Source organism: Leptosomus discolor, chromosome 3 (assembly GCF_034619465.1).
Source record: "Leptosomus discolor isolate bLepDis1 chromosome 3, bLepDis1.hap2, whole genome shotgun sequence".
NCBI classification, from domain to species: domain Eukaryota; kingdom Metazoa; phylum Chordata; class Aves; order Leptosomiformes; family Leptosomidae; genus Leptosomus; species Leptosomus discolor.
The window spans coordinates 71,976,543-71,993,935 of NC_141393.1; the positions used below are offsets into that span (position 1 = coordinate 71,976,543).

Below are 17,393 nucleotides of genomic sequence, written 5' to 3' on the forward strand. Positions count from 1 at the left end.
TGCAAATGTGATGCAACCATATCAGAGAACCACAAGAACCTTGTTTTCATAAATGTGGGTTTTAAAAATGAAATGCCCCATTGACAACATTTCGCCAAGCCGCTGGAGTCTCCAGCTTTTCTAACTATTTCAAAATACAGGGGACTTTCAGGTCAAAGAAAGGCTCTACTGGAATTCTAATCATAGAATAAAGATGTGAAGAATGACACATGAAGGTTTTTAGACAAGTAAGCACACCAGTGTACTCTTAGACACTGAGGCTACATATACTATGGCAAAGTAACTGACTTCACTATGTGGATAGCATCAATTGCATGGGAACTCTTTTAATCATCTGAACTATGCTCTCATATGAACCCTCCCCTCTTTTTCTTCCTACAGTAGTGGTTTTAATTCTACACAGGAAGATTTAACATCTTGGACTCGCCACAATTTCTGCCAAATATCAGAGAGATACTGAGCACCCTGAAGGCACTAACTCCTAATCCTCTCCTCCAACACAGCTGGAGGGCCACTCAGCTTGTCATTAACCAATCTCATATGTGTAGCCTCTGTTCTTTTACCCCAGCTCATCAATGAAAACACCTAATCAGACCCTCAACACGAGGGTATACAGAAGAGCAAAAGCCTGAGGCTACTTCATCCTGGTGGATGTGCTTCCTTTCATTTCTATTCCCTCTTGCCCTCTAAACCTCCTCTGGCTCTGCAGAGATATCCCTGACCTGCACAAAGGCAACGGGAACTCCAGGCAGTCCCCAAGCTGCAGATCATTTTCCTCTCTCCCTCTGATCACAAAGAAATCTGTTTATAAGCATACCAAAAGCGCACACAGCCCTGTAACAACTGCACATGCCGTTACTGGGCGGGAAATGCAGACAAGAAGCACAGCAACGCATCATTTGATGGGTCAGATTCAATACTGTAATTTCATACAAGCCAAAGCAGCTGCATCAAGGCTTTGTCAGGGCGTTTTCAAACAGAAAAAGCACTGCAAGCAAAGGTGATTTGTAATGGACTCGGACAAAAGGTGCCATAGACAAGGTACAGGATTCTGGATTTATTTTCCTTCTTTCAATCCAGACCAGTCTTGCTCTTAGATGTCTATTTCCTATGAGAATTAAGTTACTGGAAGTGCCTTTTATAAGCAAACAGGTAAATTCTTAAATCAACTAACGAGATTTGGAGAGACAATGTAAGTCATTACAAGTCATAATACAAGTCATAACTGGGCTGCCAGTTTTGATCCATGTGAAGAGGTCCTAATCTGCAGGAGGATAATGGACAGTGATGGTTATAACTGCCAGAAGAAGAGAGGAGGGATAGGAGTGCTGTAGGGAACTAAATGCTAATTATTCGAGAACATACAGGACATCCAGCTGCCCTCCCTGAAGAGATCTGCAGCCATACTCTCCTGTTTACAGGCACGTGTGCAAGACAATGAACCTGAAGTACGTACACGCTTTGTACACCCATTTGTTACATCCTTTTGACAAGTCACAAGCTGTTGGTAAAATCCTCATCCTGGACTGCCACACCAAACCGACACCAACCACCTCTACACTGAAACGGAAATACCCTGTCACGACACTGCAACAGTTTACCCAGCTGGCTTAACACTCCTCTTTTAGCATTTGTAGTACCACCTCTGTGTTTAGCCTGAACCTAAAGAGTTCTTTTCTGCTTGTCTTTCTGCTTCTCTCTCACTCTTCTAGAGCCACAGTTAACTGCTTTTGTCAAAATTTTACACCAACAAAACTGCTGCATCTGTCCTTTTTCTACAAACAACAGCATGTTTATGCCCCAGTTCATTTTTGCACACACTTCTCTATGTTGGCACTCCAGAAACTGAGCTTAAGAAGTCAGGAAACTTCCTGCCTAGATTGTATGCGGCACCTTGGTCGCCTGCCGGAGAGTTACAGCTTACAGCTGGTAAGCAAATACCAAACAGATGGTTTAGCGAAAGAAAGAGAAACCCACAGTGGATTTCCCTGATGTCAAGGAGACACACTTCTGGAGATGCTGGCCCCAGACCGAGACAGCAAAATGGTTGCTTTTCAAGCTCATTTTCCAGTAGTCACCTGCCCAGTGATTACCTGCCGAGTTCCTGATCCTAATGAAAAACTGCAGGTCTGAACACTCAGGACTGTTCTTAGAAAGGAGGAGAACTCCGCACTGGTTTCCAGGAAAGGAGATTAAATAAGGGCCTCCCTGATGCTAACAAGTGACTCAACCCAGGCACCTCCACACTGGCCAAAGCTTCAGGGAAGAAACCGTCAATGATGAACAGCTTGGGAATGTCCACTTCTAGAGCCTCCAGGAGAGTATTGTTTAATACACAGGAGCCTTGCTGGACTTGGATCAAGAGAAGGCGGCCTGTGTACCTTCCTCGCACAGAGTGAGCTCTCAGTCCGAGCACAGCTTAGACTGTTTTCCTCATCTTGGATATAACCTCCCTGAGACAGCTGACATTTCAAACCTTATTTTGGATAGTCAAGAAACCAAGGAACAATAACAATCACTTAGGCAATGAAATGGCTTAGTGGAGCTTTGCTAACCAAACTCCAAGGGCAGTGGCCCATGGGGTTTAACAGATAGGCCAGTTCTACCTAGGACTCTCGTGATGCACATGCTGTTCGAGTCATTCATGTGCCCCTCCCACACAGCTTTGACTTCTCTTGATGAAAAGTATTTTCTAGTGCCAGAATTATTCACAGGCACATTTTAACATCTGTGATCAAAACACAAAGAGGATTTCCTAGACAGTGGTTTCCAGCATAGAAGATGTGTCAGCTTAGCCCAAGATACTCCAAATTCTTAATCACTGACCCAAAGCCAGCTAGTTTCCACTAACTATGCTGGCAAAACTGGAGTTTATCTGACTGCATGGTGAGGAGCAAGCCATACCAGGCATGAAGCAAAATGATCACTCTCAGACCCATCTCTCCACTTTAACTATCGGAAACAAAACCCCACTGCTGGTATGGAAGCACATTTTAAAAGAATTAAGTGTTGAGAAGCTGCTATGGACACAGGTAGAACACACCTATTTAGGACTCTCTAGCCATAGAGTATACTCGTCCTGATACTGTGATAAAACCCAGTGAAGAAAAAAAGACTGCATTCTAGGGAAAGGGCCCTACTGCTTTCTAGGATTCACAGATTTAGGTGCCAAAGAGTCTCCTAACATTTCTTAGCCCTGTATGAGAAGCAAGTGAATTTCTGCAGCTACTACTCTGTCTTTCCATTAGCCATGCCGGCAGATAGGCCACAAGCAACCACGAGTCCCAGAAGCAGAAAACAAGTTTTATGTTCAACTCTCAAACAGTTTTAAAGCCAGTCAGAAGTTTTGAAGCCAGTTTAAAGATAAAAATGTACAGTCAGTTTTATCACACTCCTTGTCCTAGGAGTGTAAGTGATTGAAAAATAAAGCCTGGAAGCCACAAGTGTTCTGTTTGGTCCAGTGGGAGGTGATGATAATCTGCACACACTCATAATAGCACCTGGGCTCTTACTTAATAAAATAAGCTTTGTGTGCTGTCCAGCTAAAAATCTGGCAAAAGGATTAATTCAAACTGGACGCAAATAACTTCATCTGACCAGAATTAACTCTAAAAGTGTGCCTAAGATTTTAAATAATACTCTCAAATGTAATACTATAACGATTAACATTTGGTAAAAGGTAGGATTTCCGCTGTGGACACAAACACTACCTAATGAAACCAAGAACATCTCAGTTTGCACATTTTACTTTTATAAAGGCTCAGTCTAGGGCTGTCGAATATAAAAGCTGAACATGAACAGAAAAAAAATCAGTAGTCTGAAGCTGAGAGCATGAAGTCCAACTAAGAAAATAAGCATGGTTATTTCGAAGTGCTCTCTGTATACTACCATTCAAGGCAGACAAAATATGATGAAGGTCATTTTTTCATGCAGAAGCTCATTCCTACCAAACACAAATCAATGCCTTACTGGCTACTGCAGCTCCAGAGTTGAAGGTATCATTTATGTCTTTATGCAGTTAGGGCTCGGTCAGCATCGATTCCATAATTAAATACTGCTACAGATCATAAGCAAGAGCCCATCATTCCCTTCTGGGAACTCTTGAGAATAATCTGACCCAAATTTTCTTCAATGAATACCATGCTATCACTAAAGAAAAAAGCATTATTATCTGGCATTATTAAAGTATTATTAATGCATTATTAAACTTGGGTTATTTCCTGAAGGAAAGGAACTGCTTCAGAGCTGCATTTCCACTGTCTGCTCTACTTGAATGCACATTACTTGTTTGTGGATAAACTTGTGTTCCTGCTCACTTCGTTGTCAGCAATCGTCTGTTCTCAATAAGTGAGATACTGCTGTCATTTCCTTTAGTGAGACAATTCCCACTTTATAATCACATCTTCCTCCCACACTTCCCAATTATACTCCTCTAGCCTATGTCCACACCAATTTCATAAGCAGTGGGTCTTTTACAGAGGCTTTCCAAAACCAATAATCTGCCTCTATTTCTTGCCCACAACTCTTGCTCTGTCAAACATGCAGCACATTTTAAATACATGTATACTATTACCGGTCACGTCTGTCTGCAACCAGTTTGGGTTTTGGATACATTTTTTGCAGCATGTTTTATTTTCACTGTAATTATCTACAGTGTATGTTGTCCTTCCAAATAGTAGTTTAAAAATAACAAAGTATTAGTTAGGCCTGGGACATATAAGGCTGAAAGAAGTTCAGCGATGGCATTAATATGATTCATGAAGTTCCAGCAACCATACAGAAGACAAACAAATCAAGACTATACACACAAAACTCAAGAGTGTCTTTTGCTCCATGCCAGACATATCTGAGTGACTGTTCTGTCTCTGCTTATACATCTGTCCCCAACACCACATTCCTTCTCAATTTTATTTGGAGGACAGTGGGGTTCAAAGGGACCCAAGGAGATAAAAATCAGAGCGACTAAGACTTTGCTTCCAAAATGTCTGGGAGACCTAGGAGCAGAACAGACATTTCCAAAGGAAACAAAACCCCACTTGATGCGACAGGCATTACCTCCCTTCTCAGAAACGCGTTCAGCATTCTTGTTCCGGTCCCTCCTAACCACTGTTTGCATCTGGCTGAGCCAAACAGCTGCTGTCCGGAAGAGGCTACACTGCAGCTGGTACTTGCTGACTGCTCTTCTTTGGCTTCCACTCACTACACATCCAAGGTGGCTCATTGCCTGGCTCCTGCTCTTCCTTCTTCGCTCAGCCTGCTTGCCTGGATGCCGCCCCTCTGAAGCACACACGTAGCCCTCTGCTTCTTTACTCTTGAAAGCAGGTTCCCACACAGGAACACAGCTTCCAGGCATTGCAGAGTGACAAGTGAGAAACAATGAAGCAATCAGAGGTTTTGCTGGAAAACACTGTAAGGCACTGATATAAACACTTTTTAAGGAATTGCTGGCCTTTAGCTGCAAATCTAAAAAAAATTATTTTGAGCTTCCTGTTACTTAAACTTGGAGTTGTGTTGTTCTCTACACATGTATTTTGATAATCCTAGGATTGAGGTAAAGCCATACAGACCAACATACATTTTTAGACTTAATTTTAGAGTAATAAATTTCTCTCTGTACACTTTCGGACTAAGCTCTAAGATGCTACCAAAAGCAACACCTTCCCCAGCTGAGTATCCAGAAGACCAAAGAGAACCCTTCTCCCCACCACCTCCCAGTCGCTTTGAGAGTCAGCTCTCCCCTGTTTCTCACCTACCAGAAATATTCCACACCAGGAAGGATGACAGTTTGAGAAAGACCAAAAAGAAAGCTTGCTTCACTGTTTTCATAGGGACATCAGGGATTTGGGAGGAGCAAGTTCTCTGTGACACAGAGAAAAATCCACATTTTAGACAGAAAAGAAGGCATTTGTGACAAAGAACACAGCAGGCCAGACTTCATTCTCACTAGAGACACCTAGATGGAAACAGGAGGTTTTCATAACAGATTTTCAAATTTGAAAGTCAAATGCAGCCATACTTTGACAGAGCCTGGCTCACTGAGCTTCAGGGCATGCTGAAGCACAATCACACACACTGTTCACTTTCTCAGGTTTTCCCAGGGTGGCAAGGGTTGGCCTCACAGAGAAGACTGGCTAAAGGGCGACCTCTGCTTTGAAAAGGATGGGCAATTTTATCATGGATACTATGCCCTGAGCCTCAGTTCATTCAACAGGTATTATTCTCAGAATCTGTACAAGATCTTAAAATCCTAGGATCCCGTGATAAAGTATTTTTTCCTCTGAATAGCTAAGGTCAGGCTCCCTAGGAGAAAAGGGAGTTTGTAAAATCTTGCAAAAATCTGCATGTTAACTTGCAGCAGTTGCAAACCCATAGGACTCAAACATATAAATAGCTACTATCTTTAGGAGCAGCAGGACTATGTGAGTCTAATCAATGCATTTTATCTGAATGAAAGACCAAATTATACATCCCAGCCCATGGAAATCCACAAAGTCAACAGCAGAAAACTTCACGTCCAGTAAAAACCACCCATCGTCAAGCGCAACAAAATAGGAGAAAAGTATGTGTTAGGACTGAATATCTGGCTACGAAACATCATCTCCTGACTTCTAATGAAGCAGTTTTGCCCGCAGGACGTAGATGGCATCAAGAGTGCAGTGAATTGGAACCTGCCTCACTCATGCTCTCTGAGCAAATTCAAACTATCACCAGAACTGCACGTGCAGCACAGCAAACTACTGCTACACAAGCATATCAAAGCCAGGCGCTATAACCTTTCACTGCCCGAAAGTAATGTATCATCCCAAATACAACTAACACAGCACAGGCTTATTACCAACAAAAACAAAACACAACTCAGATATTTTTACTCCTAGCACATCGAGCGTTCACACAAAGAAAGAACAAAAGTTTGAATTTAAATTTGGCTTAATCACTTCAGTGAAAATTTGTTTGCAGAACTTGAGAAATCCTTAAATGCTCATTGCAGATGTCAGCTTGTAGGACCAGAAATCCATATCCATAATAATACGTTTCCCTGAAGCTCTATGGTTAAGTGCCACGGCACTGAAGTAGAGATTTACAAAGTGAAATTCTGGTGCTGTTGAAGTTGGTAAAAGCTTTGCCATTGATTTCCACAGGGCCAGCATCACTCTCGCTCTAACAAATAATAACCAGAATCACCTTTTAGTATCTATTTTTTACTGCAATATACTGCAAGATATTTTATACGTGCGGCATTTAATACACTTGGCAAACTTTGAAATAAATAAAGTAATGATAGGAAATGCTAGTAGCCTTCTAAATTTCCCAAGTGAATCAAACTTTAAACCATGGTTTCCTTAAGAACAGTAATTACATTCTTACCCTAAAAAAAGTCATTGTCCTTAATAAGCCTGCAAAGATGTCAAAGGGTCACTGGCAGAATCTTCCAGGATGGGGAAATCTACTGCTTAATCACTGTAAGTTGCGGGGACTCTGAACCTAACCACATAAGAGTGGAACAATCTGGAACAGCATTTACAGGCCGAAGTAAATTAGAACAGATTTGTTTTCTCCAATGATTTACTTAATTACCTTTCAAACTAAGCTAGCTATTCAATTAATTCTAGAAACAATCTCAAGGTCTGAATACTCCATGGCAAAACAGATGTGAGGTCTGAGAGAGCGCTGTTTTGGGGGCCAGGCTTACAGAACTGCAGAAGCAGCCAGGTGTCTATCTCCCTGGTGACAGAGCACGTTATACCAACTAACCTGAATTCTGAAGCTGCGCTCCACTGGGGTTTTAGAACAAATCAAGCACCCTCGGTATCACAGATGTTAAAGGGCAGAAATCAAAGGTTAGGGCACAGCAACAGACTCTCAATTCTGCCTCTCAGACCTGGGAAAAATGGAAGGAAGGTTCAGCACCAACTGGAGACTCCAACGTGCTTCAGCAGAGCTCAAACTGCCATAGCCTTTCCACAGAAGCACGACAACTTGTTCTCAGTACCCACTCCACAGACCTCTCAGCCTCTGCAGCCTGCCTAAACAATGGCTTCCTAAAAGTTAAGCAGCAAAAAAAAAAAAAAAAAAAATTAACAAGTTAACATCTCAAGAAATAAATGGTGATGAGCCCTGCCTACGAGGGATGCTGGCTGCTGAGGATTGGCAGAGCTGGGAGACAACACTGCCTCAGTTCCAGGATTCTTGACTCTGTCAGTTACATATTTCTTCTTGTTTAAAAATGACATTACAGATTCCCCTGGCAATAGCAGAAAATTAATTCCTTTAGACTCCCAGAGTGAAAGCCTAGCTTCTTCTATGGACACAGACTATCCAAATACTTTTATTTTCCTCTCCTCTCCTTAAAAAAAATTAAAACAAAACCAAACCAAAAACCAAAACAAACTCCAACTGTAATTGTGCAGACATGCAAGCCTTCCAAGCCAGGGAAAGAAAATAAAATCGATGAGATCATCAGAAATTCAGTCTTACAGGTACCAGAGGATGACACCGGGCCTGTAAGCTTTGCTCCCCTTCAGAAGCCCTGGCTGAGTCCTACTGTACGAGAGGCATGGGCAGCCGTAGCAAATGCCATTTTCTAGAAAATCCAAGGAACTCAGGGCACAGCTCCTGTAGTGCAAGTGAGAACATGCAGAAAACACGCAAAAAATGTGTTACATTACAGCACATGCACCCAAGAAAGAAGCTGGGTTATGTGCCACGGCACACAGAGCAGGAGGTAGGTGGGAAGAAGATCCCAGAGACATCAGGTGGAAGGAATCTCTGGAGATTCATAATCCCACCTCCTGCGCTTGGAGCAGGACCGTCACCAATACCAGAACCATCCACTCCCTAGAACTCTTAACTGGATGATTCCTGTTCTTTTGTATAAGGCTGTTAACAGCTTATTAAGTGTTTGGGAGTGTCTGCATGGCAAACAGCCCGAGGACAACAAAATCGATCATCTTCAGCCCTTGCCTTCTAAATTGGACAAGTGAGCAAGCAACACAAGTAAACTGTCCCATAACACTGAGGAGGAAATCAGTCCCCTCTCTCAGCTCCTAACCATCAGTGGGAAGAGAATTGTGGTCCAAAGAAAATGAAGTTAGCAGCCCTCAGGAGAAGGTGAAAGGGCACCTCCCTGGTTGGAGCCCTGCTGATGGAACCCTCGGGCTGTGCAGGAGTCCTTTCTTCTGCATTCACAAAAGAATCCAAGCAAAGAATTTAAAAGTGCCTCAGGGCATGGCTTGTCACTAGATCAGGTTTGTCCTGCTAAAATAATAAATGACATAATGCATAAAACTGCCTTGATTTGAGGACATTTCATTCATAAACCAGAAGGACCAACAGCTTTGCTACCAAATAAACTTCATAGATAGTTTAAAAAAGCCCCCACACCTCTCCTTGCAGTAGAGCAGAGCCAAGCAGTAGGGATTCCACGGCACAAGACACACTCTGTTTCCAAGGACAGCTCTGCAAGTCGAAATGAGAGCTGACAACTTCCAGGTCATTAATCCCACAGCATAAACAGACCCTATGTACCAGTCCAGGCATTCAGGTGGACTAGATCAAAGGCCGCAAGTGAAGACTAGGCAAATACTATTCTGCCTTTTGTTTGGAGTTTCCAGAAAAACTTTTATAATCAATTATCCGCTCCCTTCTACTCATCCTCAGGATATGTGGAGCCTGGTGTCGGCTATATTTGTGTTGCTAGCTGAAAGAACAGCAGAACATGCCAAGCGTTTAATAACAAAATTCCAGCCTTGTGACACAATCCAGCAATCCCAAAACTGGAAACTAACCTCATATTTCTACTCAGCATAAAACTCTAAACCTAACAAGAGCACTGCTATTTTTATTTTGCCTGAAAGTTTTCTAAAGACATGTATCTCACAAATTAAGAAAGACCAGGTCGAACAGGGATGTGTCACCTATGTACACATGGTATCTATACATTGGTAGAATTACAACACAGAAACTGCTAAAACTAGTTATGCTCATCTGTGTGCTCTTGCACAGAACTGGTTGTAGCTGGATGAGCTGTTGCAACTACTGGTCTCCCATCACCTTGGGACCCCTCTCAGTACTCTCCTATGATGAGGAAACAAAAGAGTTGCAAGGTCCTAGGAAAACTGTCTAGGAGTGAGCATGCACAGAACAATCTACTATCATGAATGCAAAATGGCAAGGTAGGAGGCTTAGCAAGTGAAGACCCCAGCTTTAGGCCAGGGCCAAATATGTGTTACAGCCATGTCTAAAGGACTCACCAAGACCTCTGCAAAAGGGAGGAAATAAACTCTGCCACCCTCTAGTTGCTGCTTCAACCACTGCTTGCCTTGATCATTTCCACCACCAGATCCCACGCAGCTTCTCACTACTGCAGCTGTCCTGGCTTCAATACCACCCAGGCTTGCAGTACAGAAAGTGCAATTGTCCTGGTTTGGGCTAAATCAGAACTAATTCTGATTTACTGCTTTAACTTTTCAGTTAAGTCTCCTCTAACTAACAGCACTTTCTGAAGCAGCAGCGTGTTTTTCCAGACAGTGACTGCTCCTAGCGGTGACAAGGCCTGATGTTTATAGCTCGTACCAAGGAATGGTGTGCAGAGAGGCCCTTGCTTATACTTGTTCTTACAGCGACCAAGGTCACTGCTAAATCTTGTACTGCATGTTGGGGTGCTGGGGGTGAAAAGGGTCGCACCCGCAGGGAGGAGCGAACTGGACAGGTGACCCAAACCTGACCAACAGAGTATTCCATCCTATAGACGTCATATTCAGTATAAAGCTGAGAGATCACGAGGGTCTCGCCCTCTTTCTCTCTTCTTTGATGGCCGACATCTGAGGAGGACTCTGTCTGTTCTTCTGTCATCAATCCCAATCTGTGCATCCCTGAATCCAGTGCCTGAGTCCAGCTCCTGCATCCCGTCCCTGTCTGCTGCCAAGTCCAGCCTGGGACTGCCCCAGTGCCAGCCCTGCAGCGTGGTGGTGACGTATCATCATCAGGGTGGGGGGAGCTGGGTTCAGTATTGGTGTTGTATATATTTGTACATATTGTATATATTTCATTATTTCCTTATTCTTATTATTATCTTTTCTTTTACTGTCATTGTTTCATTAAAGCTGTTTTAGTTTTCTTTTCCAAACCGTAAAGTCTCTCTCCCTTGTTCTCTTTCCTTTTCCCTTTTGGGAGGGGAGAGGGGTTAGTAGAGAGCGTCTGTCATTTGTTAGTGGCCGGCCCAGCCTCAAACCGTGACAGCCATCGAACACCTTTAATTCCATTTGAAAACAGCTTTTACTGTCACTAACTGCGCAGCAGACGTGAGGATGTGCCTGACAAAGATGCAACACAAGCCTATGCTGTATCCCAGCACAGACAGCAGAACAGCTCACCTCTCTCAACTTACACATCACAAAACAGCAGAAATATGGTGCCAGTTTTCTGCAAAGCTCTCTTTCCATTCCTAACCGTGGTGGGCATATTTTGCAAAGACCATGATCTGTCCATATTACTGTAAAGGATATACAGGAGCATCACTTATGAAGAAACAAATTTAGCCTCAACCCTGACTAGGTCATCTTTTGTACTACAAGGAAAGGCACTCAGTGTTAGAAACAGTCTTATGGATACACATAAAAGGCCAGTATTGAACAACAACTACACTTACTCTGCGAAATGACACCACGTAGAACGTATCTTCCCTTCTGCGAATAGCATCAAAAAAGTCTTGATAGCTTCTTGGAGAGGCATAATACACTTGCAGCTCATTCCCTGAGTTCCTGCTGAAATAAACAATGGGGACGTAATTATTTTAGAAAGAAAGTTAACTTCAGTGAGACAACAACTTTAAAGATCTGCTTTTTGAAAGAACAGCAGCTCTTCATCCATTGAGAGAAGCACAAGGAACATAAAACAGAAGTGAAGATGGTGAAGCTACTGGGTATTTTTCGAAAGTTCAAGGCACTTGAAAGGTTTTGCTGCAGGAAACTTTTCCAGGCTTGATTTTATTCATGCTTTTGAGGCTGGCAAAGACCCACTTGCTAGCTCAACAGAAAAGAAAGTTTCAAGTCAACCTAAAGTCTCTGGAAAATTGTGATGACTTCTGGAAATAGATTTTAGCAAATTTGAGAATGAAATGGCATTCTGAAATAAAAAAATCAAAACATTTAATATTTTCTTTTTTTTTTTTACTGCTCAGGATCCAAATCACTCAAATTGAAAGAAGTATAAAGTTAAGCATAAACAGAACTTCCAGTTTACTGTCAAGTGACAACCCTACCTTCTCTCTCACCCACCCTTTTTTTTTTTTTTTTCCCAATCTCTTTGGTCAACTCAAAGATTTGCTCTTGATTTTCAATTTTGACAGTGGAGCAAAAATAAGATATTCACATAATTCTGGCTTATCTTTCTCACAATTCTTATCTTACATATACCAGACATGAGGAAAAGACACTCTGTCTAAACCATTCTAAGCAAAAACACTGGCAAGTTGTACAATCGTGGTACTTATTCACTGTTTATCTTGGAAAGGTGAGAAATTCCCAGCACATATTACTATCATGTATACTTCCCCAATCCCATTCAAAAATAACATATTTAATCACATTGGAAAGCTGTACTTCCACAAACCATTAGCTGGACCTTCAACCAGTCATTTTAATTCTTTCCCACTTTAATAGCATACTCTCTGTCTGCAGTATTTGTGGCAGAAACATTGATCAGGCTACCCCTCCCAAGCTGTCTTCTGCTGACCCAGATTTTAAACTACGGTGGCTGACTTACATTTTTTTGGGTATGTTTCTAAAATATACATAACTATGCACCCAAAACAAGGCACAAAGCTATCATCAAGTGATTTTCTTGAGCAGCAGTAATAGCAGACGAACATTATCTCCTCTCTCACTGCTAATATAGTCCTGTTGCAATCGAAGGACTGTAGCTGCCAAGCCAGTTGCCCTTTAACAGGATTGGGGGTGTAAGTCCTGGGAGATCAAGACCAGGCAGCTCTACCCTATATATCCTCTTTAGCAGAGCTATGCAAGTGAGGAATCAGATCCTTCACACACAGGAAACAAAAATCAGAGCTAATTTGAGCTTGATTACTCATTCACAAAAACACGCAGGCCCACCAAGCCAACCCTGAGATTCAGCATTGAAGTTTTACTGTGATAAAAGGCATCACGCCCACACACTGCTCAGTAAAACACATCCTGAAAACTGAAACAGGTCCCACAGATCCGTTTGCTCGCCCACGCTTGAGAAGATACAGCTAGACCTAAAAACCAGCTTTTTATAATTCTAAATTCAGCTATGTAAAAAGTTGTTCCAAAGCACGTGGGAGCCGCTGGGCCTTTACAAAGCTCTCCTGGGTCCATGGAACAAGGCCATCACCAGTCCCAAATTCCAAGTGATACCAGTAATCCACTGGTATTGAACCATACCTAACCTTTGGGCACTTAAGAGTACCCACTACGGACTCCTCCATAAAAGGAAGGGAGGAACTTAAGATCTGAAAACAGGTGCAAAGCTACCAGTTGTTTTTGTAATACATTACCATATTATGACAAAGCATCATATTAAATTGTGTACATTGAAAGTTTGAAGGGCGCTCTGCAATGCATCACAGAGCACTAGGATGTGGCACATATGCTCGTTTATAGAAGGAATGAGGTTGTGGACTCAGTGCTTTATGCACCAAGAACCACAATTTTAATAGCGCAAAATTTAGAAATGAAGATAATTGGAGAGTCCCAGTTTGATATCTGGAGCCCTAAATACACACTTGCAGAAACCCTCATCAGAATTACCTCTGAAGAAAGCTAAAAAGACTGAAGAGACCTGGGGGCGGAGTGGGATATGTTACTGAGATCATCTTGATTTTGATCTTTTTTCCTCTGCTTTGACTTCACTGCAATACTTTTCAATTGATTAATTTTATTCTGGAATCCAGGACCAATGTGACAATATTGGTATCATCACTGCTACAAAGATAAATTTAGATCCTACTAATATCTTCCCCTTCATAAAGTCAGGTCACCAATAGGGGTGTTCTAGAAGGTAAAGATCACTCAATTTCCAGTCACAGCACTAGTGTTAAAAATTAAAATCCTTGATGGTATACTCCACAAAAAGACACTTGAATCATTAATAAAAGACCACGGCAATCCACAAACATTTACATTACATATCAGGAAACCTAAAAGCAGTTTAGGTTTTGGGTTTACACATTTGCAGAGACCATGCTAGTTCATTAACATTTCTCCACAAGCAATGCCTCAGGGGCAGCATCAATGACAAAACTCAGTAAAACAGACACCTTTCCTGTCTTCCCAACTGATGAGGCACAAGTGCTGCAGAAAGGACCTGGGGTGCTGGCAGGCAAGCTGAATGCAAGCCAGAGGACATCCTGGGGGCAACTGCATACTGGGCTGCATTACAGTCAGGGCCTGGAGTGCAGGACGTACAAGGAGAGACAGGAGACAGAGGGAACTGGGCTTGCTCAGCCTGGAGAAGAGGAGGTTGAAGGGGCTCTCACTGCAATCTTCAGCTTCCTAATGGGGGTTACAGAAGGAGATGGAGACTTTTCTGACAGAAACACAGAGTAAACCTGAAGTTAAACCTCCTTCGAATGGGAGGTTCGACTACAGACCTCCAGAGGTCCTTTACAACCTAAACTATCCCATGATTCTATGATTTCATGGAGTATCTAATAGCTGACGGCTCTGGGAGGAACTGGAAATCTGTTCTATGTTCTTAGCAGTTCCAGGACAATCACAGCATGCAGCTGCCATGACTCACTGGTCCTGTTCATTTAAACATCATTCATCAGAAAAAAAAAATAAATCTGACTTCCTTCTGAGCACAGCAGATTATTCCACACAGAGCTGCACGATGTTGCAGACTGTTTCTAATAATGCAGATTTTTTTTTTTTTTAAGAGTAATGTAGGCATGTATATTAAACTGCCTTATGCCACAAGGCCTGTTCGTCCAGTCTTCAGTTAAAACAGACAACCTTCATCTGCCTGTAGAACTAAAAAAACTTCTCTTTTTCTTGTTAGTCAAGACATATCAAAATTTGGCAGCCTGGTTTTCATAATATTTGCCTGCAGCTTGCTATTTTCTCCCAGGCCCATCCCGCTTTCAAAGCAGCAATGCAAACGGAAGGGCCACAGCTGTCTCGCTTTCAATGGCAACTTTTCAGGTGTTGTTCTCATTAAAAAGTCCACCTTGTATTTCATTCTGCTTACTTCTCTTTGTCACTTCAAAGCAGAGAATCTTTTAAACACTGTCACAGAGAATTCAGGAGAGATATTTTTTGTTTTCTTTTCTCTTTAATTCTTCCTGTCCCCAGAGAAGAGGGACAGGACAGGTATATAGGATGCAGGGAGCAGGGGGAATCGGGAAACCAGGTTATTATATTCTAATCATTAGGGAAAATCAGGAGATGAAGACAAACAATGCAAGTAAGATGTAATGATACTTTAATTTTGTCAAAATAATTTGGTAATAGCTATAATGGCTCTACTCTTGAAGATGGTGAGAGAAACCTTTCTCTTACCAGACTCTTTGAAACCCTCTTACAAACTACTGGTGTTCCTTCAGATATTCCCAAGACAATCCCCTCTTTTTTATTCCCTAACAATTCAAATCTGCTTAGGAAGGGACTATGCAGAACGAAGTAAAGGTTTCCTTAAGACTCCTTGGCAGAAAAACCCCAGAAGAGTGGAGATGTGATACAGCGGTTTCTTTAAATGTAGTTTGAATTACTAGAAGCAGTTATTTGCTGGGGACAGAAATTAGGCCAATAAATGTAGCTAGCACCTGGCTTAAGAATCCTGACAACGAGGTGAAAGCTGGCATTTTCTACCAGCTTTGGTGAAAACCTAGATTACTAAGTAGAAAGCAGTAACAAAGCAGTTGTTCTGCCTTACCTGAGGCTGGTGTCTGTGTAAGGCATGGCCATTAGCTGGGAATCTGCCTTCTCACTGAGGGAGCTCTGAAAAAGGGGGAAAACAAAAAGATGACACAAAGTGAAAACAATAAACATTTCCTTGGTTTGGCACTTCATGAAACAAGATGCACATCCGTAGCAGAGAGTGAACGTGCGGAAGTGAATCAGTGCCCTGAACAATAAATGTAGGTTTTCCCACTGGTGAAACACGAATAACTGAAGTGTCCAGAAAACAAGCTGGAAACACAAAAAAAGCAAGTGTTTTAATACAGCCAAATTCAAAGTCACACATTCAGAGACAAAGAAGGGAGGCTGGCACCATACACGGTAGTTGCACATACTGTGTCATCCAAGTGCAAAATTTGCTATCAGTGATGGCAGATTTGCCAAATTCTTCTGAAGTCACATCCACTTTGTACCACTGCCAAAATATACTACTCACAACACACTTCTGGTGTTTGAAACACTAGAAGCACCTGAACTTGCCCTGCTTAATGGTCTACTACTCTAATTTGGACATGAGCGAGAACAAACTGAAGTTTAGTATTTTAGTATTCAGTAATTTTTCTCTAGAAAAGTCTGGTATCTCCCGCATTGTTAAAGGCTGTTACTAGCTCTTTAACAAATGAAACACCTCGAAAATTCATGGTATTAATTTCATCCTCACTATTGGCATATCGTGTAGATGAAAGGGATCTTAAAAAATGGGAAATATGAGCACACATCTCACAATTCTGTAGGCTTACCGACAACATATCCCTTTAGCAAAAATCTGAAAAAACGAAATAGAAATATTTCAACAAAACCAATCAGCTGTGCCCCTTAACCATGAGCCAGATGAATGTGCTGTAAGTTATATGTCTCTCCATTAATCAACTGTTTATGCTTATCCTTACACAGCCTTACAGAGAAGTCATAAAAGTAATTTTAGAACATATTTTGATGACTGCTAAAAAAATTAAAACCCTCTAGCCTGAATCCAAGAGCAGGAATGGAGTAACTTTGACAACATAATGATCAACCAAACCCAGCAATTTAAAATGGGAAGTGTCGGGTACCCTAATTACAGGCACCAGTGCTACTTTCGTCTATAATGACAAGCGCAGACAAGCAAGAGAGAGCGTTTCGTTACGTTGTCTGAAATTATCTTGTCATTCTATTGACTCACCAGTATAAACCCGCCTACCTGCATAACCCGTGCTTTCTGCTGTTGGTTATTCGACAGCCTTCTAGATCTTGTTCGTTCCACTTCATGTCTATGAACCCATCCTCGAAGTTCATGATTCAGCCTAGAAAAATGCACAGCATTAACAGGTGTTTCAAAGAACAGTGGTAGAATTTTTTAATTTTAGAAAACAGTTTAATTAGCCACTATGGAGGCACTGTGTGGATTACTACTCTTTTACCACATGATAGCTTATTTTTAATACCAGAGTAAGATTAAATTTATGAGGGAATTCA

At 41.9% G+C, this 17,393-nt stretch overlaps 1 protein-coding gene across 4 annotated transcripts in view; it reads right to left on the bottom strand.

Moving 5' to 3' along the window:
• The window catches only part of ATF6 (activating transcription factor 6), an 81,293-nt gene that overhangs the window by 37,664 nt on the left and 26,236 nt on the right, over nt 1-17,393 (bottom strand). For 3 of the 4 annotated variants that reach the window (XM_086462548.1, XM_086462549.1, XM_086462551.1), the window contains 3 exons: nt 17,119-17,221; nt 15,913-15,977; nt 11,648-11,762 (listed from right to left, as the gene is read on the bottom strand). In XM_086462548.1, coding sequence (XP_086318674.1) covers nt 11,648-11,762; nt 15,913-15,977; nt 17,119-17,221 — 283 coding nt within the window. The remainder of the gene's footprint in view (nt 1-11,647; nt 11,763-15,912; nt 15,978-17,118; nt 17,222-17,393) is intronic. The other variant, XM_086462550.1, reaches the window with a different exon arrangement.